Raw genomic sequence first — 26,748 nt, 5'->3', positions numbered from 1 at the left:
ATGTCAATTTCTCAATTGTTGCCATTACGACATGTTTACAGAAAAGTACAACGTATTTGCTTTCAATAAAGCATATTATTGAATCAACTCATCTCTTTGAAAACTTTGTTGAGCTTTGAATCCCATAGTAATGGAAAAACTTTGCCCCTCTAAGCTGTATTTAATCTCTCTGTTTGAAGTTCGACGATTGTAAATAGAGATAAAGAATTAATTAATCATTGTTGAAATATTATTTCGACGGATAGCCAGACATATCGATATGTCTGCTTAATCAATTTTTTTTTATTGGATATTAATCTGACAGGTTTCCAATAATCTGACAGCTGTCAAATTATCGAGCACTCATTTATAAATTACTTACATCTATAGTTGTAAATAAAGATGATTTCCGTGAGATATGGAAAAACATTTCGTAGAAACACTAAAATTTTCTGTGGATTTATGTATTTTCAGATTAATATTTGTAAGTATGGATTAAGTACCTATATGGAAATTTATGAAAATTAATATATTATATATATTTTGTATTGTATGGATTACTAGCTGTCCCGGCAAACGTTTCTTTGCCAATTAAAGTATTTCGCCCGTATTATTTTATTGAAGTGACTAAATAAGTATGTCACCATGGCAACGTCCATCGCTATCCCGTCGCACAAAGTACAATGGTCGCCGTCAGTCTCGAGTTGTAATAATTTACTATTATTTATTTAAAAAATGCACTTCTCAATATAAAAAGTACCCAGTAGCTGATTCTCAGACCCACTGAATATGCATATAAAAGTTGTTTAAAATTAGTAAAGCCGTTTCGGAGGAGTACGGTGACTAACATTGTGACACGAGAATTTTATATATAAGAATATGTATGGATAATCAAAATAATCTCAAATCATTGTGATATTTTTTGTCTATTACATTTTTTGGGTATCAATAAGACTTTCTAACATAAGAAACTCAGCAATAACAAAACTCAATTTTCGCGCATTTTTTATGGACGTTTAAGACACTTTTATGGTAAAAGTCCAATCCATTAATCATCACTTTCCCGCCCAATTCATTACTTCAGACGAAAAAGGTCGCATCTGTAAGTTGTTCTTAATTGGGGATTCAACCCCTAATCCCATAATTAAATATAATCCATCAGTTAAAGATTAGGAGGTCGGTCTTGGGACGGAATCTTGTGACATACTATATTTTATTACAATACAGTAATTTATCCCGCGGCTTCGCTTCTGGTTCAAAATATATTTTATTTGTTTAAAAAAATATAAAAAAGTATCTAGATACTGTATAAAATTATTATTAATTTCTTATAAGTACCTCCAAAAATGTATACTTTCAAAGTTGCATAAATGATTGATTGAATAGTTTTCGCTTGAAAGCATAACAAACGTATTACTTATATACTATTATTAGATTCACTTATTTCAAAATAATTTTGTAGCCCCAAATAATATTGTATTTTTAAATAACTATTTTCTTTTATATTTTATTTTTTTACTTAGTAGCTTATAACTGACATGACTTTAAAATACGCATATTATTATAGGACCAAAATGGCGTAAAAATTTAAAATTTTCCTGGCAAAATTATTAACGATAAAATTTACCACAAAAATACAGCTTCTCAATAAACTAAATCTTACAATAAATTTCTTATAAATAGAATAGGCGTTATCCTTTGGTTTATCTGGTTCTCATTATTTCAGTACTCCAGGGAATATATTCTGATTCTGTATTTGCCTTCAAACGTCGCGAATACATTATTTATGTCGCGGTCGTTAATTTTTGCATATTTTTGCTTTCTTTTTAGGTTCATTCATGAGTAAGAGTATATTTTTTACTAAATGTAATATTATTATACTTAAATATTAATCATTTTTAGAAAAGTCGCCAGACAGCATGGACTCAAAATCAGACAGCAAGGACTTCTTGCTACAGTGGCTCAAATTTGAATTTCTAAAGAGTTGCACCGTTAAAAAAGTTAGAAAATCGCTGACCTAGACAATTGGGTACACACTTTGGTAACAATGGGACAACCTGAGTCGAAGTGTCTTTAGATTGGGCCGTGCGTTTGCCTACAGGAACCAGACCGAAACCGACTTGCTTCAGTAGCCAAAGGGTCATTTTACGGTGACTACCAAACAAGACAATTTTGAAACAATCTGACATCTGTGGTTTGAGACAGATGATAATGGCAGACTGACACCCTGGGAATGGGTTAGCCAAACTTTGCTCGGAGTTCAAAATGTAAAGAAAAAAGCGAAATTTAGGTTGAAAAGCAAAATTTAACTAAGAACACGCGATTTTTAGATGAGCTTAAAGGTGCCGGTTGGCAAATTTTGCGAGTTTCGATAATCGCGCAGGAACCGTACATTTTTCCGGGATAGAAAGTATCCTATGTCGTTGGGGACTCAGAGTATATCTCCATACCAAATTTTAGCAGTAGTTTGAACCTGAAAAGGCAACAGACAGACAGACACACTTTCGCATTTATGATAGATATGGTATGAATTAGTAAAGTTACCAAAATTGACTTTTTGTTAGTGCTAATGAATAATATAAAATTATGTTTTGTTACATAACTAATGGAATACATAAAAAATAATATGTTTACAGTTTTTATCGTGTTAAACTTGTATAACCCATTAAAATTAAAGTGATCGTCGAAAATTAACGATTCTGTTTACTTAGCTACTTAAAATACCGGAATTTATGTTCAAACATAAATTAATTTAGCAGTTCCTCATCATGGTGTAAAGATTATAATATGAGTCTCACGCTAATATTTTTGTTACATTACTTTTATGGGTTCCGTACCCAAAGGGTGAAAAGTAAAAACGGGACCCTATTACTGGGACTTCGATGTCTGTCCGTCTGTCTGTCTGCCTCCGGAAAAATAAAATAAGTATCTTTTTTTAGGGAACTCCCATACAAGAACACAATTTTTTTCCTACTTTGGCTCTATATCGGTGCGCAACTTGGACGATTTTTTTATTATAAGCTTATACGAGTACTCTCCCACTGCTGGGCAAAGGCCTCCCCAAAGGCCAGCCTTGCTGATCTGCTTCCAGCTCATCGCGTAAGCTTTCTGTGAAAACTTTTCTGTCTGGGAAAAACATTTTTTGTAAATGTTCATTGACATTAAATTTTTGACATTACCTGCTATACTGTACTCGGCGAAACATGGTGGTAGCGGTCATTGACTCCATATCAAAAACTTGTCATTTACTATATAAACCACATTGACAATGAAGTGTCAGATGTTGTCAATCGCGGCTTTGTATAGAAAATGACAAGTTTTTTGACATGGAGTCAATGACCGCTACCGCCATGTTTCACCGAGTACAGTTATTAATTAGGTATATTTTTTGTGAATGTATATTGAGATTTTGATTACCTGCGTAGAGTTATAGTACACAATTCATCACGATAAAGTGCTTTTCCTGAATTTAAAGTTATTTTAAAGCGTTTCTCTTTACTCTTTGGTATTACAATATATTTTAGGGTAAATATTGTGATAATGTGGTAGAGCTGAAAGATTCAAATGAATTTGCGACTTCCGCTTCGAAAGTTTCATGCAAATTGTTACTTTCAAATTTTTTACATAATATTCAAACAAAAAACAGCCTAATTGCCAAAATAATAATTGGAAAGCAGTAGAGCGTAGTAACAGTAACAAAGACAAGAACCAAATCAGTGCGTTATGCATACAGGTACAGCTTTGAGGCTTTGCTACATCTATCTCTTTCGCACGCATTATGTTTTATTGCTATCTCCCTCCGCTGCGCCTGGCGATGGAGTATTGTACTAAATGACAGTTGCTCACACGCAAGACCGCGATATTGTCGTAAAAATTACGTATCCCGTTGAAATAATCGAGTTTCGTCACAAAAATGTGTGAGATTAGATCGAGATGTGTCAAATGTGTTTGTTTTGTGAAACAAACATGAGTTTGTGTCAGTAAATGAATGTGCGGGGCGCTGTTGACATTACAGGCCTGTTGACTTGGAGTCCGAGGAACAAAATCAAGATCAAACTAAAACGTACGTATTCCTTACGACCTAGATGTTAAAGCTTAGTTTCCCATGCGTTAGAATATAGAGTATCCAAAATAATGTACATACATACATATACATATAAATCGGTCGAAATCTTTCATACGTATTTGAGTTATACTCATGATAACTTCATTTCATTATGTTATAGGAATTACTCTATTAATAAGACTCTACATAATATTATCCAAAGTATATCATATACCCATGGGCAACACCTATTTCATAGTTTTAGGTAACAGATAAGTAAGACTGTACATAACCAAAATATAATGTATTTCATTTATACGCATACACAACTCCTTTCATTGTTTTGGTTACAAAGATATGTAAATTATAGGAATTTAGGCTGTATTTTTTACAGCATAAGACCTAGACTCTACATCTACTAAATATAGTGCGTGATGCTACTCAGATTTCATTGTTAGCACTAACAAGTGTTGAGTTAATGTTTGGTTTTGATTATAACAGCAATTAAATTTACACGAACCATAATCATAATGATCGCTAAAAATATAAAAACATAATCATAACATTGTACTTAAAAATAATAGAGAAAGGCTCTGCAAACTCTATGTTATTACTAATTGTTATTATCATAATAATGAGACTTTTCTTTTATTAAAAATGTAAAAAAAATATAGTTCAGATAGTTAAATTTGTCAGCCAACTGAATGCCTAGTCCCATTTACTGAATTTCAAAGTTGTATTTGCGTCATTTGGAAATTTTTAAATTAGGTGCTAGTTAAATATTTCTTCATAATTAGGTAAGTAGTTAACTTACGTCAAATGTTTAAAGTATAATATTTCTTGGTCTAAACATTCTTGTTGGTTATTAATTATTATTATGGAAATTTATGACCTCTCAAATATTTTTGATGAGAAATGCCGTTTCAAATTCTGCAGAGGATTGGGGTAACCGCAGAATTGTGGGACTCGCTGCGCCCAAATAATAATAATATAATACTCTCCACACCGGTTTCGGTGACGGTGGCCAGTTTCATTGAAACCAGGCCAGGTACGCAGGAGTAATTTTATAGTGCCCAAGTGTGTGCGCAGTACACAAGAGCACTCTCTATTCCTTTCACTCTCATAACCCAGTGGGATGGAAGACCGACACGACTGGCGAGAGTTTAGGCGCAGGACCGACTTTTTACATGCCCATCCGACGCAAGTATCATCTTACTTGTCAGACAAAGGCCACGCTCTAAACCACTAGACCACGGAGGCGCCCAAAGAGATGGTAGTGGACACTCTGCCTACTAAATCTTGGCAGTACCTTGTAATATGTACTCGACTGTGGCGGTACTCCAAAAGATCTTTGCCGAAACCACGGAAACATGATAACCTCCGCAACTACGGCGAAGAGCTGAAGCGTTCACAAGTTGCCCAAAGGCAAAGTTGTCGTATAGGTGCCCTAGAGGCGTTCGAACACCCTCAACGCGATAGGTGCCACAGTGTAAGCCATCGCTAGAGTGGTGGATGTCAGGATGTTGCCGAGAATTTGCCAAGGTGCTGTTAGAGTACCGCTGAGTTTTATTGGGTAGAGCTGCGTCCAGTCTCCACTCTTTGGGCGTAGCAAGTCCTACAGATATGTAGGACTTGCTACGCCCAAAGACGCGGGACGCCACATTCAGAGTGGATAATAATATGTAGGACTTGTTACGCCCATAGACGCCACATTCCTCGAGAATTGGGGATTACTGTGGAGTATTCCCAACTCTCGTGTAATGCGGAACGGCATCTTTCGGCGAAAAAAACCAGTTGCCAGCCTAATTCAACTAGATGACTAAATATAACATCCACGCTATAATAACGGTCTCAAAGTAATTTTGATTCGATCATTATGACCAAACAGCGTTTTATTGATATCATAACGACATAATAAATTAACAGCTACTTTTCGTCGGCAGTTATGCAATATTATTGTAAAATGGTATCTCAATTCTCATTGAAATAGAATTTTGGACGTTAAAAATAAATTGTGTTCTTTCAAATTTCTTTAAATCGAAGTCTTAACACTTTAAAGTCGATAAAAAATAATGTGCTAATTTATATTTATTTAATGCACTAACACTAACACGTTACACGAGACATTTTAATTGGTAGCATTATAGCTGCCCTCGATACTGCCCATACTGAATTCAGGTTTTAGAGTAAAATAATTCGAAATGGAGTATGGAGATTAAAGTGTAATCGTGGGTGGACAAACATAGTACATAATATTATTATATTACATACATAAAGACTTTATGTAGCTTCGCTCTATTCTGGCAAATAGTAAAGTATGAAAAAAATAAGTATTACATAAGTAAATAAAAACACATCAAAAATTTAAATACCTCGCCATCAAAAACTACTATAAATTCTAATTACATCCGTATTAAAGAAGATCTTAACAACTCATTCATTTATTTTCTTATTCAAATTAAACCTCAAAAGCTTTAGCTGAGGGGAACCGGTTCATTCACTGTGAATGAACCTCGAAAGGTTTATTCAAACTTCAATAAACTTCTAAGGCTTAATCAAAGACTTGAAAGGCGTAGGAACACGGATTGTCTTTCTTTGCTGTCGTATTGTCATGTCCTGAAGTGAACAGTTCATAAAGCACTTTTTTAGGATAGATAAAAAAGTAGGCCAAGTGCGAGTCTTTATTTTTCTGACAGACGGGGAAGAATTTAAAGGGGGGCACCCTTTAAATTCTTCCCCGTCTGTTACCTCGTCACCATTGAACAGAATTGAACAGAATTTGATGAAATTAAGTAGGTATGGAAATACTTCTAGTCTCAAGTTAAATACAGGATAGTTTTTATCCCGGAATAATGTACTTGCTGTGCAGGTTCCCTAGATTCTAGATTTTTTTTTATTACTATCAAGCTAATTTTTTCGTGAGTAGCTTCATTTTGATAAGACGAACGACAATTTCCTCTGCGGAAATTCTCGAAAGTGGTAGCTAACAGAGATGTAAAGGATTTAATATTTTGATTTGATGGTCCTAAAATATGGATTGCTCTATTTATAGGACAATGTTACTCTTAAATTCCTATAACTATTAACCTATCAATATACAAAAAAACAGCTGGTTAGGGTTCCGTTTTAGGGTTCCGTAGTCAACAAAGTTTTGTTTATTGAATTCGTTTCTCGCGCGAGCACCGTACTAGTCAGAACTATTACCGGCAACTTCATATTTTGTCGAAATTCCGCACGGTTAGTAGCACGAGTGCGAAAACCGTGCGAGAAACGAATTTCAGAGGAATAGGTACCTTACTTGCTAGAATATACACTAACACTATTCACTACCTAGTAGTCTATTCTATAGTATACACTCCATACAATTCAATTTCCTAAAACGACCAGAAATCAATATTCCCCCGGGGTCAGTTTAATGAGAATTGAGAACGAATTCCGGTGTATTCCTAACACAAACCTATTTTAGAATGTGTAGAATAGTATCATTAACATTTTCATTATTAAATAATGAAAATGTTACTTTTAAAAGAAATTATTATTTATTATAATTTATTTGTATCTTGTTTCCAGCTACTAGCTAGAAACTTATTAAAAACTTACTGATTTCAATAGTATCAATTGGTAGTGTAGTCAACTACTTGGTTCGCCTAGTGGCTGGCTTTTTCATTATTTTTAGCTTAAATCCATATAAATTTTATAAATTCCAGAGTGTGTCTGTCTGCTTCCTCTTTACACTAAAACCACTAAACCTATTTTGATGAAATTCGGAACAAAAAGTTTTCAAAGTTCCTGAGTCATGGATGTGTATTAATTAATACTAGAGATCGCCCAATGGTCGAAATTCGACCTTACTTGCAACGACATTAGGACCTATATTTTGTAAAAAATATTGACTTCATTATAGTTTTTTCAATTCTTGTCTCTGGGACTCAGCTGAACTCAGACTGGCCGCTTAAGCATTGTTTAATAGTATTTAAAATTAAATAAAAAAACAATAATTCATTTTCAATTTGTCAACTCGTTGTCAACACACTTCAACCATAAATAAAATAATATAATTCGTATGTATAGGCTTGTCACTCAAAAATCTGTCATTTTTCCTAGTAGTAGTGTCGTAGTGTGTGTAACGTTTTATTTGTTAAAAATATATATGATAAAAGCATCATTTTAAAATAATATTAGCTCGATGCACTCCTTCACAGTTCACTATATAAACTATAACTGTGCGAAATTTCATGCACCTACGTTTCCCCATTTTTCTTAAAAAGGGTTACAAAGTTTTTCTCTCACGTATTAATATATAGATATGAATATATAGATGTGTATCATATAATAAAAATCTTAAATATATGTATAGTATACAAGTATTATTTAATATTTCCGTTGTCTGGTACCCGTAACACAAGTCCTTCGGGTACTTACCACGGGGCCAGACTGACGTGGTGTGAAGCGTCCATAGATATTAAAAAAGATGGACTTCAATTCATTTAAACCTGGATGAAGATTGAAGTATGATTAAAATCAGATACAGTTCAGTTCAGTCAGAGCACTCTCTATTCCTGTACTCTCATAAGCCAGTGAGACGAAAGACCGATACGACTGGCGAGAGATCAGGCGCAGGACCAACTTTTTACATGCCCATTGCCTTCACCATCTTACTTGTCAGACAATCAGGTGATCAGCCTGCATTATATTTTATACGTGGGAGAGCCATGCTTCGGCACGAATGGGCCGGCTCGACCGGAGAAATACCACGTTCTCACAGAAAACCGGCGTAAAACAGCGCTTGCGCTGTGTTTCGCCCAGTGAGTGAGTTTACCGGAGGCCCAATCCCCTAACCTATTTCCTTCCCTACCCTCCCCTCCTTTATTACCCTATTCCCTCTTAAAAAGCCGGCAACGCACCTGCAGCTCTTCTGATGCTGCGAGTGTCCATGGGCGACGGAAGTTGCATTCCATCAGGTGGCCCGTTTGCTCGTTTGCCCCTTTATTTACATTTAAAAAAATATATCTTAACCAAACTTGGAAATAACATGTTTCTAACGTGGAATTCGAACCCATGACTTCCAAGTCAACAGCCACGCTCTAAACCACTGGACCACGGAGGCGTTAATATTACTCCTATCACCTATGTACCCGCGCTATACGGGATTGACAGGAACGAAATAGAATAGTAAATGCGGGATTGACGTGACGTAATTTATTATTCCATTCCATTTTCTATTAGCGAGCCATCCCGCTTCACTAGGGGATGATTTTATTCGATTTAAGCTCGTAAACACGAATAAACGCTCAGATTTAATGCATTTAATGGTCGTTTAGAAAATAATTTCTTATCGTTTTAAAGTTACTAAAAGCCTTCTTGAGTACTTAACAGCACTTAACCCCTTGTTATAGTCCAAACTTCATAATAATATAATATGTACTATAAAATGTTAAAGTATGTTGTCTGGTTATTTTGATTACACCTCAATAAAATATCATCAACATATAATATTATGTTACAAAAGTTATAGTAACACATTGTTTTGTCCAAGATTGAGTAGGTACGTTACAAAAATCGCTATATTAGACAAATACAATAAATTGTCTAACCACACATGTGTATGCAGTTTACGAGTAAATGTATTTTTTTCGCGACGTTAGTCGAGCGAATCATAACGTATCATCTTTAGTCCTTATCCACAGAACACCAGAAAAAAATATCAAAATTCGAACGCCAAACGATTGTGTTAATTTACTTTCAAAGAGACAATTTCGGTGTGTTTATGTTGTGTGTACAAACAGTTTTCTTGCGGTTTTCATCCCGGTATACATATTAATCGCCTCGGTCTGCTGGCGAATGCATAATGGATGTGAAATTGCATAATCGTCGTGTATCGTTGACCGTCATTTTTTGCGGATCTCGGTAATTGTCATTAATCATCGTATACAATGTGCCAAGAGGTGGCTATTGAAAACAACGGCACATTAAAAACCGACTGACAGCGGAAGTTAAAACTAAACAGCAGGAGTATTTATATTCGCCGTACAGTAGAAAAAGACGGCATTTCTGCCCTACGCCGCGTTGGAAGTCTCATCTTCCTCAGACTTTCGAAAGACGAGCATTGCTCATCGTTTGGGAGCGCGATATAGCACGCGAAGTACATACACATGCGGTATATATCATGATCTATGTCTGTGGATCACACGCTCTTACTTCTTACGCGAGTTTGACATTTTTTACCCATCCAAAAACGCTCAACGCCGCTAAATAAGTTTTTACTTCAAACCTTTTCTTTCCATATTGATTGGAACCGAAAACTTTTGGAATATCTCCTGCATAATGCCTACCACGGTAACGGGAATCCAGTGTCTAATCTTTTAACAATTTGAGTCTTATCAGATATCACACAGGGAATTTACGTGCGAGGCAATCGCGAGGCGCCCATAGATCTTTAGCAAATCCCTCAGGCTCTCTGAGATCATATCAAACGGTTTTCGTGGTTGGTTGGCTGGCGATCCTCGCATCACAGAAGATGCCACTACACATTCAGATTAACATGTAGTGACCTAGTTTGATTTTCGGTTATTGCAACTTTGTGCTGTCAAATGAAGTGCTGTGCTTTGTATGGGGAAGGAAAAATTGGAGTACGTTCCTACTCCTTCTATTTTCTTCTGTTAGTTTCGTTGCGAGTTCTTAGACAGTTTTAGCATGGCCTCTGGCTGAGATTATATTAAAAAAAGGGTTTCGTGGTTTGCTCAAAGAATTCTATTTGGGTTTGCTACGGCTGGGGATTCTGGCAACACAGTAGATATAGTAGTAGGTACATGTGCCATCGAAGAAAGTGATTACATCAAGAAGTTTACACCCTAATGGAGTTTTCCTACAGAACAAAAAAGTGAAGATCAAATATTTGAACTCTGTTGACCTTTTTGTTATGTCCTGTTCTTTTCTTTTGATAGTTCTCACTCGCTCACTTGTAAAACACAGAGTTGCCAAAGTGTTTTATATTTTCCCTATTAACAAAATCAGTTTTAGTTTTTAAGCCTAAAATACGTCCCATATACACGATTAAAAAAACCTTACAATTAAATAAATAATAATTCAAGGGTGTTTTTTGGTTGCATAACATCAAAAGCAAAAAGAAAAATAAACTTATGTTTTTTTTTTATTCACATTACTCCCATTTTATAATGTTAGTTTTTTTTTAATAGCAACACAAGCAAATGTCAGAACGTAGTCAAAACATTATGGCTGCCGATTGTTGACAGCATCTCTGTTCGATTTTTTTACATAAAGTAAATAAAACATATTATTTTTAATACAAAATACAATGAGTTGTGTACTTCGAGGTTGTAAAAGTGCATGGTATCCAAATTGTGGTGTGAAATTTCACGGGTAAGTTAATTAAATGAAATATTTTTTACATTTCGCTAGGGTGACCATTAACTGTACTTTGGATTGGATTGTCCTCGTAGTTCGTACATATAACTGCAAATGATTTACTACCCGATAAAGGTGTTATGGACAAAAGTTTTATATATTAGGCTAGGATGACTATTAGTTAGTTTGGATTGGATTGTCCTTGTATTCCAATGGTAATACTTTACTTAGCATTTTACATTTATGGCACCTATTTTACGTTACAGGTTCCCTAGTGACCCTGACCTGAGGCAAGCTTGGTTATCTAAAATACCATTAAAATCAAATTATTATAAATCTGCCAGAATTTGTAGCCTACACTTTCGATCTGAACTTGAAGACTATGATGTCAATAGACCTGACCGCTTATTGAAATCTGCTATACCAAAGATTTGTGGGTGTTGCGAAACATTGGTAAGTTCTAATAGTGAATTATTTTACTAAATACTAGAGGTATCTTGCGGCTTCCTTGTGGCAAAATTAGGTTGTACCGTTTCCCATGGGAACTATGTATTTATACACAATAAAAGTAACCTATGTCCTTTCTCAACATCTTATCTATGTTTATGCCAAATTTCATAAAAATCGGTCCAGTTGTAAAGCATGCAACAGACAGAAAGACAGACACACAGACGATGAAGATAGTACATTAGTATGAATAAAGAAATGAGATTACTTCAGGTAATTTTATACGTGGGAGAGCCATGCTTCGGCACGAATGGGCCGGCTCGACCGGAGAAATACCACGTTCTCACAGAAAACCGGCGTGAAACAGCGCTTGCGCTGTGTTTCGCCGAGTGAGTGAGTTTACCGGAGGCCCAATCCCCTACCCTAACCTCCCCTATTACCCTATTCCCTCTTAAAAGGCCGGCAACGCACCTGCAGCTGATGTTGCGAGTGTCCATGGGCGACGGAAGTTGCTTTCCATCAGGTGACCCGTTTACTCATTTGCCCCCTTATTCCATAAAAAAAAAGGTAACTAATCATTTAAAGTTGTGTCTTCTTCTTCTTAATATCACTTATTTTTTTCAGGAATGTCTTAATATTCCTTCAAGCTCACAAGAAACTCCTTGCGCTAAAGCGTCAGCAATGCCGATACTTGAAAAATATGTAAGCATTAAAATTTTATGGCTGACTTTGAGACTTAGATTATCATTTACATTTTCATCTCACATTGCTACCTCTTTCAGCTCGATGAAAATGAACCACCTAAAAAGAAACAAATTGTGGAAGTGCAAGAAGCTATCGTTTTACCTGTTTGTTCATTATTTAAAAATAACAGAAATATATTAAAACCAATGTTAAAAAGGTTTAAAATCAGATGATCAGAGAGATATAAAATGGAATTTGTCAGTAATTTATGTAAGTCAAATTGTGATAATTACCATGTATTAATGTATCTAAGAATGAGATGTTTATTTTGTAATAACTATTTAAGAATCTTGACGTTCATAAGTGTTACCGTGTGACCTATATGAATAAATTATTTTGATTTGATTGATTTGATTAGAATACTACTTAAAACCCATCAATCCCCAATTTTTTGTTTGACTTTAATATAAAAAATCTTTCATATGAAGCTGTCTTTTAATTCTACTCCATTTCATATACAAAGCCAAGAAAAATATCTTACTTCATACCAATATTCTAAAGTGGAAAGATTTGTTTGTAATGGATAAACTCAAAAACTACTGGGCTCATTTTAAAAATACACATTGGGCGTTTTGAAGCGCGCGCCTAACGCGCGCTTCAAAACGCCAAACTTGTCAAAAAAGTGTACCTTATAGGTACAGATTTCAATACATTTGCAATATTTAGGTGACCTTGAGCGGTACTAGGCTGACGTTACATGACAGATCAAAAGGAACCAAATTTAAAACGGTAATATTATGAGAGTTACGATTCCTTAGTATATAATATTCGTAGTGTATGACTAATGCCGCGGCCGTACATGCGTCTATCGTACGAAGCTTTGTGCTATGATTACGATACACGCAGATTGTCCTGGATACGGTATCGTTTTAAGCACGAAGCACTACACAGGTGCGGCCCGGGCATTAGAATAATTAGTAAATTATAGCAAGGTTCTCCCCCTGTATAGTACGGAAGCCCTAGAACAATTATTTTTTTATTTGTTTGAAAGTTTGTTCTAGGGCTCCCGTACTAATAGTTAAGACTACTTGTTTGTCCTAGAATATTCAAAACTTTGGTTACCCTAAAGAAAAGGGATAGCACATAACAATGACGTCATCCAAGGACATATTTTTTATCTTCAATCTATTGTTCACTATGATACCTCCATTAGGGTGTAAACTTCTTGGATTACATATGCAGTTGACGGACCTATTGGTTTTTGTCAATTCAATGTTATTCGTAATCTGTCGACTGGGTTTGACATAACACGACCAAATAACGTAGGTCTGCAATCTGCTTAAGAATCAACTTCTCTGATAGCACTAGGGCAATTTCCATAAAAATATGTGATCCACCTACTCGCTTACTTTAGAAATCTCTAATCAGCAGTGCTTTATTTGTACTCGTAATGTGAGGAGGGTGTGACAGAGGCAGGTCGATGACCTTCACAATTCGTATATAAATTCTCAAGAGCTGCGTCAGGACCTTAATTATAATTTCGGGTGCGCTCGCAAAAACTTGTCAGGGTACCCGGTACAGGCCCCAGACTGAAGGGGGCAGTATTCTCAGAATGCATGCAATTCACATTGTAATTTTTAGGTATGGCTGATGGCTCTTTGTCTTCTTAGTTCTTAATTCTTTTTTTCTTTTTCTGTAACATAAATTTACAGTGTGTTAGTGTAAACACCGTTATCCTTGAAACCATCAAATGAGTCCATCAAAATGAACAACTTTTTCTAAAAGAAAAATGCTGGGAACTCAAAAAAAAAAAATGCCGTCTTCATACCCATACGGATGCCCGGATAGGCAATTTGTATGAGTATGAAGACGGATTTTTTGAGTTCCCAGCATTGTTCTCATAGAAAAAGTTGTTCATTTTGACGGGTTTATTTGATGGTTTCAAGGATAACAGTGTTTACACTAACATCTTGTAGGGGAGAGGGAGGCTAGTTCTAACAGATTTTAAATATTGTCATTTATCTTCTTAATTTGAAAACTTTATGTTATTATTTTTATACCCGAGTAACGGAAATTTATATGACTTGCATATACTAAGCATAAAATTTATCTAAATTACTTGGATTCGAAGGGAGACGCATTTTTTTTTAAATCAGCGGTTAAAACTTGCCCCGTTTCGGGGGCAAATATTAACAGTGACGGGGTAAGTATTAACGCTAGCAAAACTTGTTAGAATTTCATTTAACCATGGAAGTAAAAAACAAAACAATATTGAAATGTTAAATAACTTAAAAACTTCTCTCAAATAACATAAATTTCCTTTTCTGTCATCCACACTGAGCTGCTGTGGATTCTGGCGGACCGCTTCCAACACAAATTGAATCTGATTGAATCCTCGGAAATATGAACATCGGTGGTATGGTGTTTCCGATAGCGTGTACCGCTTCCGCCAGAGTGATCGACGTACCTCTTTCGGCAGATGTGGCAGCTCCAACTGGCTTGTAATGCCAAATATTAACGGGTTAATACTTACCCCGTTTCATTTGTTAAAACTAGCCCCCGAGGACCTTTTGGAATATAACTAATTATTTTTAAAAAATTATACGTATATTTAATCAAATAACACGGAAATGTAATTAACAACTTAATAACCTTTAATTATATAAAAATCTGCAATCGCAAAACCAGCATGAATCAAAAAATTCGAGACGTACAATGTTCGATTACCTGTATTTTTGTACCGACGTACAATAACTTCATGACGCGGCGGCCGGTGGACAACTCAATTGTCGCAAATCATTCACCGACCTCGCCCGAACTAATAAAATCGAACGTCTTACCGTATCATCATTTAATTTAGTAGTTAGATTTGTTAATACTTACCCCTGTTAAATCTACCCCCCCTCTCCCCTACTTATATCTGTAATAAATAAGTAGAAACTAAATTTATTTAAACATTGCAAATTTTTCAAAACACTCAAACAATCAGTAATCACTTTGCTGGAAAATAGTACGGTACTTGACCACTGTGACGTCCTAACCCAACCTGACTTGAGTTGGTTGAGCACTGACATATTTTAATTTTTCTCTTTTGAGAACTTTCTCCTGTTTAGCGCTTCGACCCCCTACAGCTAATAAGAATAATATTAACATAGCGTCTGTAATAATAAGGACTGATTGTTTTATCTGGCATATTAAAAACGCCAGGTGACAGAAAAAAAACAGCGGGCCTTGAATTAGTTATTCATGTAAAATATATTTTTATAAGAAAGAAAATATGACTACGGTATCAGAGAATTCCCTCAAAATCGAGACGTCGGACAGACAGAATATTAAACAATGCGCATAGTTTGTTTTGCCATCGCGCTTAGTGAATTTTAAACATGGCTTACTCATATTGGAATTCAAATTCACTCAATATAATAATACGTCATACGTGTGGCACTCTAAGACTGCCGCGGTAAAGTAATAGCTAGCCTACACGCATACGTCTTGTCAACCACCTTGCCGAAATCTGCCGTACTGTAACGACGTTGGACGATGGGTTTTTTCGTTACGGAATTTATTGATTCGGCTGCCGCGCTCCAAGCCATGTGATAGCTTAAAATATAATATTTTATACGAATACTTGCAGCTGTCGACAACTCGAACTTGGTCAAAAAATTAAAAAAGCGTAACGACACCGAGAATATTTTACAGTCATAAAAATATCCTTTACCGATAAACTTATAATGCACTGTTGGAGTGTGAACGAAAACTATTTGGAATTCATATTTGGAATTTAGGAGAAAATATTTTACTTGTCAGAAAAAACATTCGCTCTCTGACATAGAATAACATTGTAACTAGCTACGTCCGTGTACAATATATTTTGTGTTTCTTTCAATAATGTAATATTATATCTTTAGTCCTCGCGTGTATCATTTCATCATGCACAGTATATTATAAGTTTATGCCTTTACCAGATCACAAGGAATACCAAATTCCATGAAAATTGGTTAAGTGTAGGTTCAGTGGCTTAAACGTGAAGAAATAGAAACATACATCGCGTACTTCTAAATAGTGTTTTGTTTTATTGTCAGTACTAATATTATAAAGGCGAAAGTTTGTTTGGATGTATGGATGTATGGATGTTTGTTACTCTTTCACGCAAAAACTACTGAACGGATTTTAATGAAACTTTACAATAATATAGCTTATACATCAGAATAACACATAGGCTACAATTTTAACTGACTTTCGAAATGGGGGAGGTGTTATGTTCGTTTTTTATCTTCAACGATTACTCCGCCGTTTGTGAACCGATTTTCAAATTTGGTACCATATTCATAAAAGTGGTGACCTGATGAAGAGATCCATAAGTAATCGAGGGAACTCCTCAAAATTTATATGGAAATATGTGGTGACTTCGGTTTCGTGAGCAGTATTCTAAGCATATGCTACCAACAAGTAAGATTTTGCACCAAGGTATACCATGATTCGGAAGGTGCTGAGAGAACTCCTGATTCTTGATAGATACAAGTTTAGGAGTTTGACGTTTTTTTAAGAGCGGAAAGCATATGCTACTATGCAAATTACCTTCATCTTAATCAATCATCTAAATCATCATCACTACCATAAACCGTTATAGAACCATGTGTCGTCCCGTTTTGACCCTATTATTGGTACTTTTCATAGTCTTTTATGATATATCACTTAAACCGCGGGTAACACCGCGGGGCACAGCTAGTAAGCCTCTAGTTATCAGAGAAAATTTATACACAAATGGTGTATGGACCTAATTTATTTGGTAGAGTTATTTCAAGGCAATGTTATATTGTGTATGTATCTGCTGGGCTTGATACAGTCCAAACAAATTACGTGGCCATCTGCCTGCAATTTAATTTGTCCGTAAGTAGCTATTTCTCATATCTAATCCAACCAAATTACATAGGCCATTAAATTTGTCCGTAGCTACGTCGTCCTCTGCTCCTCAAGATATGAAATTAGTATTCAACACTTATAAAGTGATCGATAGCGCTTTCACCGGTACTGGTATAATTTGGGTCAGGTAACGGGACCAGGAATATGCAGGGTTTTACACATATTATGTTAGCTAAATATGCATATAATATGGCGGATTGTTCGTGTGTCATCACAACATACAACAAGTAAGACAAGAAAAGAAATACTGGATTGGTAAAAATGTTCTCGCTGTTTTTTGAGCAGCTCTAAAGAAGAATATTTAACTGCATTTCTGGACACTACATTCAAATTGTATGCACTGAGGCACGTAGCTCCCAAGGAGCAGTTTTACTTCGAAATAGGAAAAAGTAGAGTCCTACATCGGAGTCCTAACTATTATCTATTCTGTGGCCGTGGCCAAAAATCGTAAAGGCATAACGCCGCGCGTTAACTTCGCTAGGTCATTTCTAATAGCTGAATCTTTAAAAGTAGTCCAAATCACGAACGTGTTACAAAATTTTACATAAATATCAATTTTGCGTATGTAAGTATGTGAGATGTTGTTTATTGTGATTTAGACGTTTATATTAATAATATTCAATTGGTCACTGTTCAACTTAGTAATAAATGGTATCTAATAATTGAATATTTGAAGTAATAACTTCTTGAGTTATTAGAGAGAGACAAGTGGAAGCCCCTAGGAGAGGCCTTTGCCCAGCAGTGGGATATAAAACTCAAGAAAGTAGAGTAGACCGCCTTGATGGGTGCGGCCACAGAATATATTATAATAGTACTCTGGCACGGCGTAGGAATCTCTTTCTAATGTGCAAGTTTTCACTCCCGGAGTCCAACCTGTTGTTAGTTTAGCAGCAGGGAGAATTATAATTTATAGCACATAAACATGACTGCGAATCCTCTAAAGTCTAAAGTCTAATAAAAGTACGAAATACTAACAATATTTTATGCTATACCCAGTCTCTTCGATCACAATGCCCAGTATACTTACATCAATATTTCGTAACCCGGTTATTGGCGTGGAATATGACTTATTTGATCACGGCTTGTTCATTAGGCGACGGAAGTCGTTCGCAGACTCTTGTTTGACTTGTGAGTGTGTGACGGAGTCAATAAAAATATTGTGTGGGTGATAATACTTTAGGGTGTGTACGTGTTCCCTGTAGAGATTTCACTGTGAAAGTAGGCCCTTGGCCATACAAAAGTGAAAAAATTTTTTGGTCTTTCAGCGCTGCTACTTTGACAGAGAACTCTCTACAGGGAACACATACACACCCTAAATTATTATCACTTGTTTTTGTTCACCCTAACTAAAACTCAAAGGTGACTGTCTGACATAGTGATCTATCAACGCACAGCCCAAACCACTGGACCGATCGGGCTGAAATTTGGCATGCAGGTAGATAATAATCAATTCTACCTCCAAGGGGTTAAAATAGGGGATGAAAGTTTGTATGTTATAATACTGCTTAATGCGAGCGAAGCCGCGGGCAAAAGCTCGTTTTCTTATAAATCAGTGCCACAAAGCACACAACACAACCGGCGAAACATTATGCGGATTAGCGTCATTTACAATGGATATGATACGAGTATGACATGGACTTTATGTTATATCAAAAAGCATACTAACCCCGCGTTCTATAGACTCTAAAAACACCCTTAACTTAATAACCCTAAAATGCATCGCCACAATTATATAACCCAGTGGAAAGCTCGCAACAGATGTTCTTATGGGACTCTACCACTGGTGAAATTCCCACTCTCTTACCGCTCCGATGAGTCAGAAAAAATGATGCTACTTTAAACCTTAAGGCTATAGTTATAATGATCGTTAAATATAGTCAGAACATGTGGTTTTGCCCTTGATGCGTATCTTTCGATGGGTCATTTTGACCCAGCAGGTGGTTGTTTAAACTCAACTCAACTTGTGCTTGGCAGACAGGATCATTATAATTTTAGTAATTCGTCATTGTTATAATTAGAATAATTATAAATATAAACATAGCCATGTATGTGTGCGCATTTGTGTGTCTTTCTGTCGGTGCGTATCGTCGCGTCGTTCGTTTCCAATTCCATCTGAAAAATTAGATGAAATTTGAAAAGGAAACCAGAGAGAGACCCAAAATTCAAACATTGCGTGTTCTCTTGCACTTATGCTGAGTGATCATAAAATTACGCGCAGCCTATAATAGTTTTAAACTTCACTGGTCATTCACTTTTGATTACACCTACCTACGTAAACACAAAAACCTTACGGCGTTAGGCGTAACGTTACGTAAGCCGACGTAAGCGTGAAAGCCTAATTTAAACTCGAGTTATGAAATTTTCATTAACACCGTTAACTTATAAGTTATAACCTTTTCGCCAAACAAGGTTATGAGACTAAGAAAGAATTCTCAAAAATAAAAGAGAGAAAAGAATAGTAGTTACTAGTTATGCCACTGTACAGAGTGTTTAGTCAAAATGCGTTCGTCAGTTTCACTAGGGAAGTATAATGTGCACGACAGACAGTAAATAGTGTATGGACTATGGACATTTTAGTGAGAAATCAGTGTACAGTGAAAAATAGTGCCATTCAATGGGATGGGTTTAGAGCCAGTGCGGTAGTGCCGATTTCTGTAACCAAAAAGTGAGGGAGATAGGATACATCTCGAGCGGGCTATCCTTGTCCCAGACAAGGAAGTCCCGTGCGAGAGGGACAGCCAGAGGCGACCGTTATATCGGGGGGCGGCGAGGTAGTATAAATATAGCAAAAATAGATTTTTGCAATTATTTCGGTTACGGAGGTCGGCACGAACATGTTTATTATGTAAAATTATAGCTAAGAGAATTGTACAAATAAAACCAATGTATATTTTGTAAAATAATGTAATTTTCATCGAAATTTAATAAATTTTCCTTCCAAGGGGGTGAGGCATGGAATGTTCTAGAAGCTGGGTACCAGGGCCGATATAAATATGGGTCGGCCGCCATAGTACGACTCTCGCTCTCCAACGTTGCCCAGCTTCGGAACTACTGTGTGCTTGCTACCTGGAACAAGACTGAAAAAGTGTTTAAATTCATCTCCTCATCAAGTAATCATCATCATCATCACCCTCATCTCTTCAAGAAACGCTGACCTAGGCGATCTACGGGGAATTAGCGCAAGCTGTCCCCCACATATAATGTCAATCAAAATTAATTTATAATTTACAGTTTAAAAGCCATAGCATCATAAAATATTAAACCGCCGCAACGGTAAGAAAATCTTTACAAAACAACACTAAGGAATCTTGAAAATCAATGAAGCAGACAGTACAGCAGTTGGAAATTTTTCAGTTAAAAGAAAAAACAAACTTAAAAGTGCTGCAAGACGATTAAATACAAATCACAGTAATTGCAACCTTACGTATATACAATAAGGCACAAAATGCATTTGTAGGACAATCTGAAATAACATACATTTTCACTAGGTGGGTATATTTCCCTCTGTTCTCTGGGAAAACTGTAATTTGTGCAGATGCGGGTCGACGGGGATTTTCTTACACTAGCTTAACCTTTTCTACACTTAGGAGAAACGAAGCGAAATGGCCATGTTGAACCGTTAGCTTTGTCCACACTGTGCCTTTTTCTGTTCGTCAAGGGCATGCGTTATAGCGCAGACAACAGCGAACGTGAGGCATGCCCGCGACGCATGCCCTCTGACCGTATCCAAAACTTCAAAAATGACAATATTGGCATTGCGTTCCTTGACGCATTCAATTATTGAATGAGCCAATATGAAAGTTGATGACGAAAATTGAAGATGAAAGTGCACAGTGTGGACATAGTTAATCCATACTAATATTATAAATGCGGAAGTGTGTCTGTCTGTTATCTCTTCGCGCCCAAAATACTGAACCGATTTTGCTAAAATTTTAGTATGTATCTAATTGGATCCCGGGATTCCCGGGAAAGGACATAGGATACTTTTTTCCCAGAAACGGACTTAATAAGTACTATAACTACAAAAGTAATAATAAAAATAATAATCTTTATTTAAAACTTTTAGCATCTGTTACTACGTTGAACTTACGAAGACAATAAATAACAGACTTTACACATATTGTATAACTTTGGCGCCTGCACTAGGCTGAGCCTGTCCTGCAGATCACCAATATATTTTCCTTCTTTTAGACATATAGTTTAGTTAAGATTTAGATTTAAAAAACAGGTATAATATTTGAAAAACAAATAAAAGAGCCTCTGGCTACTCATTAAAGATTTTAAATGTTAAGTTTTAAGTGCGCGCTGTGTGTGTGTGTGCGTGTGTGTGTGTGTGTGTGTGTGTGTGTGTGTGTCAGTGTGTGTGTGTGTGTGTGGTGTGTATGTGTGTGTGTGTGTGTTGTATATATATATATATATATATATATATATATATATATATATATATATATATATATATATATATATATATATATATATATATATATATATATATATATCTCGTAGCAATTGTTCTTTTTCTTGATAATCTAGAGTTTTGAGCCAGTTTTTAACTTTTCTCTTTACTTCTATTAATGAACTATCTTCTAGGACGCATTTTCGTTTTACATTATTGTATATAAATGGGTGTAAATATGGACTAAGTCGTCTTGAAAAACTAGAGTTAGTTTGTGGTAGAGGCAGCTTCCAAGTTCTTTTTTTACGTAGTACATCATAATTTGGGGATTTAAGAAAAGCATGATGCTCCTTAACACAAGCCTGAAGTATAAAAATGGCACGAACTGTGACCCCTAAATATTTTACGAAGGTAGCTTTTTTTAGTTGCTCACAGTTACATTTTACTAATAATTGTTGACTATTTAAAGGACATGTATGTACCGTTACATTAAGATTAACAGGAGGTGCTGATGCTCCTGTTTTATGAAAGAATAGAATTTTAGACTTGGGGATACTCAGAGTAAGTAGGTTATATTGGAGCCACCTAGCGATTTTTTTAAGTGAATTTTCCGCCGTGCTTACTGCCTCAGCCCAATTATTTCCATAAAAAATAATTGCTGTGTCATCAGCGTAACAAATAATATCGGTTTTGTGGAGTTTTATATTAAATATGTCGTTCATATATAAAATGAAGAGTGTAGGGCCTAAGATACTCGCTTGTGGTATGCCAAAATTAATATTTTGTAAATTGCTTCTTTGATGGTTAATTTTAACACATTGTTTGCGATTAATTAAATAACTGTTGAACCAGGCTAAGGCGTTACCTCTTATTCCCATTAATTCTAACTTACGCAACAAGATTTTGACGGAGATTGTATCGAACGCCTTAGCGAGGTCTATAAATGCGCCAATACATGAACGTTTCTCATCAAGACGTCCTGAAACTATATGCGTCAATAATTTTACTGCATCTTCTGTTGACCTGTTTGCGCGAAAACCGAATTGTTTGTCGGATATTAAATTATTTTTATCTAGAAAGCTAACTAGACGTTTGTGGACAATTTTTTCTAAAATTTTTGAAAATGAACACAGAAGAGAAATAGGTCTGTAATTACTAGCATCTGATCTACTACCATTCTTGTATACCGGTGTAACAGCTGCTGTCTTCCACATTGACTTCCATAGTATCTTAATGTTACCTCTTCACGGACAAACCACTGAACTGATTTTGCTAAAATGTTATATAGAGATACTTTGAGTCCCCGAAAAGGATAAGGGATACCTTTTATCCCGGAAAATATACTTTTTGCGCGAGAACGAATTTTTGCGCAACGGAATTGCGGGCTATTATAGTATAATAAAAAAAAACTATAATATTGCTAGTAGTTATAAATATAAAAATTAATTAGAATACGTCTACACGTTATTATTATGTAGAAACTATTTAATAATATTCTAGAGCTTAATAGTATGAATCCTTGGGAGCATAATTATATTATTTTGGAATCCACAAAATGTGTAGTGTGTTAGAAGTTAGTTCAGTTATTTTGTTATTATCGCACAACCAGATGTGCTTCTGTTTTAATTAAAACTATACACTAGGAAGGAAATTACAGAACTTATGAAATAATTATTTTACTTAAGTCATTTTTGGGTTACCGGAGCTATGTTTAATTCACTTTGTATGTTTTAGTAATTCAAATTAATTAAATTTCCCATATACCTATGTCCTATAAGTAGTTATTATATACTCAGTACTCACTTATTAGTTATTACTTATTACACAATACAATACTAGATGTAAGTACTGTGCGACTCCGCACACATAAATAAGGAATTGCGCGAGAACCGTACATTTTCCCCTCAAAAAAAAATAGCGACTTTTTGAGGGGAAAATGTCCTTCCCTTTGGTCTTTTTTATACCTGTGCCAAATTACATCAAAATCGATCGTCGTCGAATGAGCGACAGGGTCAAAACATGTGAATAAGCTATTGATTATCTTATCTTATATCTTTAAACGAGCAATTCTTGTATATTATATAGAATATATAATTGGGATCTTGGAATCGGCTCCAACGATTTTCATTAAATTTAGTATGTAGGGGGTTTCGGGGGCGATAAATCAATCTAGCTAGGAATCATTTTTAGAAAATGTCATTTTATTCGTGTTTTATCGAATACCGAGCAAAGCTCAGTCAAATAGCTAGTTATTGTTAATGGCCTAAGTCCGCAAACGCCTTTTCATTATGTACGGCAATCGCCGACCGCACGATTTACGATACATAGGCCACTCACCGCTGTATTTATTGCAGTAGGTACATAGGTCGTTTTATTTATTGTTATTTTCTGAATGACATGTAAGTATTAAGTATAGCCTGGTATTTAACTTTGAAAGGACTTTTATCTTGAAACTGATTTGTCTGCTAGAAACGAATAATTTGTAGTTATTTAATTTAGCAGAAATCATTAAAAAAACTATTCAGGCTAAAGCTGTTCGTTGTACGTAATTATAGACGAAAAATATAAAACGTATTAATTTCGATCAGTGTTTCAATGTTAAAAATAACATAGACGTGGGAGAGCCATGCTTCGGCACGAATGGGCCGGCTCGACCGGAGAAATACCACGTCCTCACAGAAAACCGGCGTGAAACAGCGCTTGCGCTGTGTTTCGCCGAGTGAGTGAGTTTACCGGAGGCCCAATTACCCTATTCCCTACCCTTCCCTCCCTTATTCCGTTCCCTTTCCATCCCTACCTTCCCCTATTACCCTATTCCCTCTTAATAGGCCGGCAACGCACCTGCAGCTCTTCTGATGCTGCGAGTGTCCATGGGCGACGGAAGTTGCTTTCCATCAGGTGACCCGTTTACTCGTTTGCCCCCTTATTGCATATAAAAAAAAAGAACATAACAATTAACACCCTTAAGAATATATTCCAAATTTCATTACCTTGCTTTTCTTACTTTTTGTAGATCACGGCACCTCTTTCGTGAATACTAAATACCATGGCAATTATACATTTTTCTGCAACAAAAATTAACCTATTTTATTTCCTGTAGCCTTTCCTAAATTCCTACCTACGTTACATTTCAACATAATATTTAATTTGACCCAGTAATTTTTATTTGTGGCAAATAATCGTTCTCTACTTAAATGCTCAATTTAAAAAAAATCGAACCAGTAATTTCGAAGCTTATACGTGGCAAAGAAACAAATCGTTCCTTTTGTTACTAGGCGTAATATTTTAACCTACCTGCAAAGGTTAGCTAAGTGATGGCATAATGTCTGCATTACAGCGCTAAAAGAGTGATTATGTATGATAGTATCGCCCGTGACCTCCATTTCCTGGCTAGTACGGCCATCGCCGGGTTTTGGCACCATGCCAATACAGCCTACCGTCTGATATAGAGTAAACGTACAGAACATAGAAATACCATATACCTATTAAGTCTATGGAAATACCATAGTATGGGAGACTAACGAACTGTTGTGGCTCTCAGAGACAATAAATTAATAAATACCTTTAATTTTAAGGTGTTACTTATTAGTATTACTTATAACATTTAAGATTAATAATTTTGACATATTATACTACATAGTACATTAAATGTCAAACTCTTAACAAAATTAAAGTGAAGTTCTTATTTCATGTCTCTGAGTACAGCTATAACTCATAAGTCAAAAATATAGTTCCACGAAATGCTAAGAGTGCTTTTACTTGGTTTGGTTGGTTTTATTCCTAGGTAGGTCAAAAAAAAAAAAAAAAAAAAGGTAGGTCATATAAATTTCATTGCCCCAGCTAAGTTTTTATGTCAGTAGCTGAAGCCATATTTGACTGATTAAGTCAATACTACTTTTCCATTTTGTTTGCATGCATAATTGTACTATGTGTGTGTGTGAATGTGTGCATAGAAGCTGACTCTCACTCTAGATAAAAGTCTTGCAAATCTGGACATTGTTATTTTAATTTACTTACACCATGGGGCAAACGTGTAAACCTGCAATGGAAAGCTACTGCCATCGCCCATTGTGCCCTATTTGGAGCTCTAAATTTGATAGCAACACTACTACAAGCAAGCAAGTATAGGTCTACCAGAATCTGATGGCAAAAAGTGAGAAATTAAATTGACTCTAGCAATACCGGGGTAATTGGAATAAAACATTTTGATAATTTTTTTCCTTATTCTATGTGTGAAACATGCAAATATAAAAATGTATCCAATGATCAAGGATATTTTTTAAAAATCTGCCGTCAAAATTTGCCATCAGATTCGTCTACCAGAATACTTATAATAACTTCATCTATACATAATACTATTATGTTATTTGTCACACGTACGGCACGTTATGAGCCTAAAGCAGCCATCATCAAAATGTGCTCCGCAAAGGCCTTGTACGCGAACAATGCTATTGTTTCTAGAATTGTCATCTGCGGGGCTAAAATGGTCACCTTTAGCAATTCTTCTCAATCAATTCAGCAAATGAATTGTCAAAACTGTCAAACTTACAAATGTCAAATTAGTACGAATTACTAGACATGAATTGTTTTAAAAGAAGAAGAAGACATGATTTGCAAGCAGAATTGCATTTTGCGATTTAAAAAAATGAATCATATTATGATTCTCCAAAGCGACTATTTTAGCCCCGCAGACACCGCCGTGGAGACCATTCAAAGACAAAACATTATTTTTGGGCGTTCCTTAAAAAATGTCATTTCTTAAAAGAGTTCCGCCACCAAAAAAGTTTGAGAACCGCTGGCCTTAAGTTATTTATATGGACACTTTATGCTTGTTGTGATCAGATTTACATTACGGGTTTTTTGTATATCAATGCACAACGCTGTTGTTTCTCTGTACGAAAATGTACGT

General features: G+C 35.7%; 1 protein-coding gene and 1 long non-coding RNA gene across 3 annotated transcripts in view; both read left to right on the top strand.

Annotated features, from left to right (window-relative positions):
* Positions 1 to 26,748, top strand: part of LOC121732232 (ankyrin repeat and fibronectin type-III domain-containing protein 1) — a 160,752-nt gene that overhangs the window by 93,203 nt on the left and 40,801 nt on the right. The window contains exon 1 of one of the 2 annotated variants that reach the window (XM_042122050.1): positions 3,833 to 4,042. The exons of the other annotated variant lie outside the window; for it this stretch is intronic. Coding sequence (XP_041977984.1) covers positions 3,964 to 4,042 — 79 coding nt within the window. The 5' untranslated portion in view covers positions 3,833 to 3,963. Of the gene's footprint in view, positions 1 to 3,832; positions 4,043 to 26,748 lie in introns of those variants that run through there. 2 annotated transcript variants of the gene reach the window in all.
* Positions 11,611 to 12,898, top strand: LOC121732242. The gene is made up of 3 exons (XR_006036338.1): positions 11,611 to 11,842; positions 12,461 to 12,538; positions 12,619 to 12,898. It is a non-coding gene; the product is annotated as an uncharacterized LOC121732242 (long non-coding RNA).

Source organism: Aricia agestis, chromosome 12 (assembly GCF_905147365.1).
Source record: "Aricia agestis chromosome 12, ilAriAges1.1, whole genome shotgun sequence".
Taxonomy (NCBI): domain Eukaryota; kingdom Metazoa; phylum Arthropoda; class Insecta; order Lepidoptera; family Lycaenidae; genus Aricia; species Aricia agestis.
Note: the sequence above shows the minus strand (reverse complement) of the source record. Positions and strands in the feature narration are given on the sequence as shown.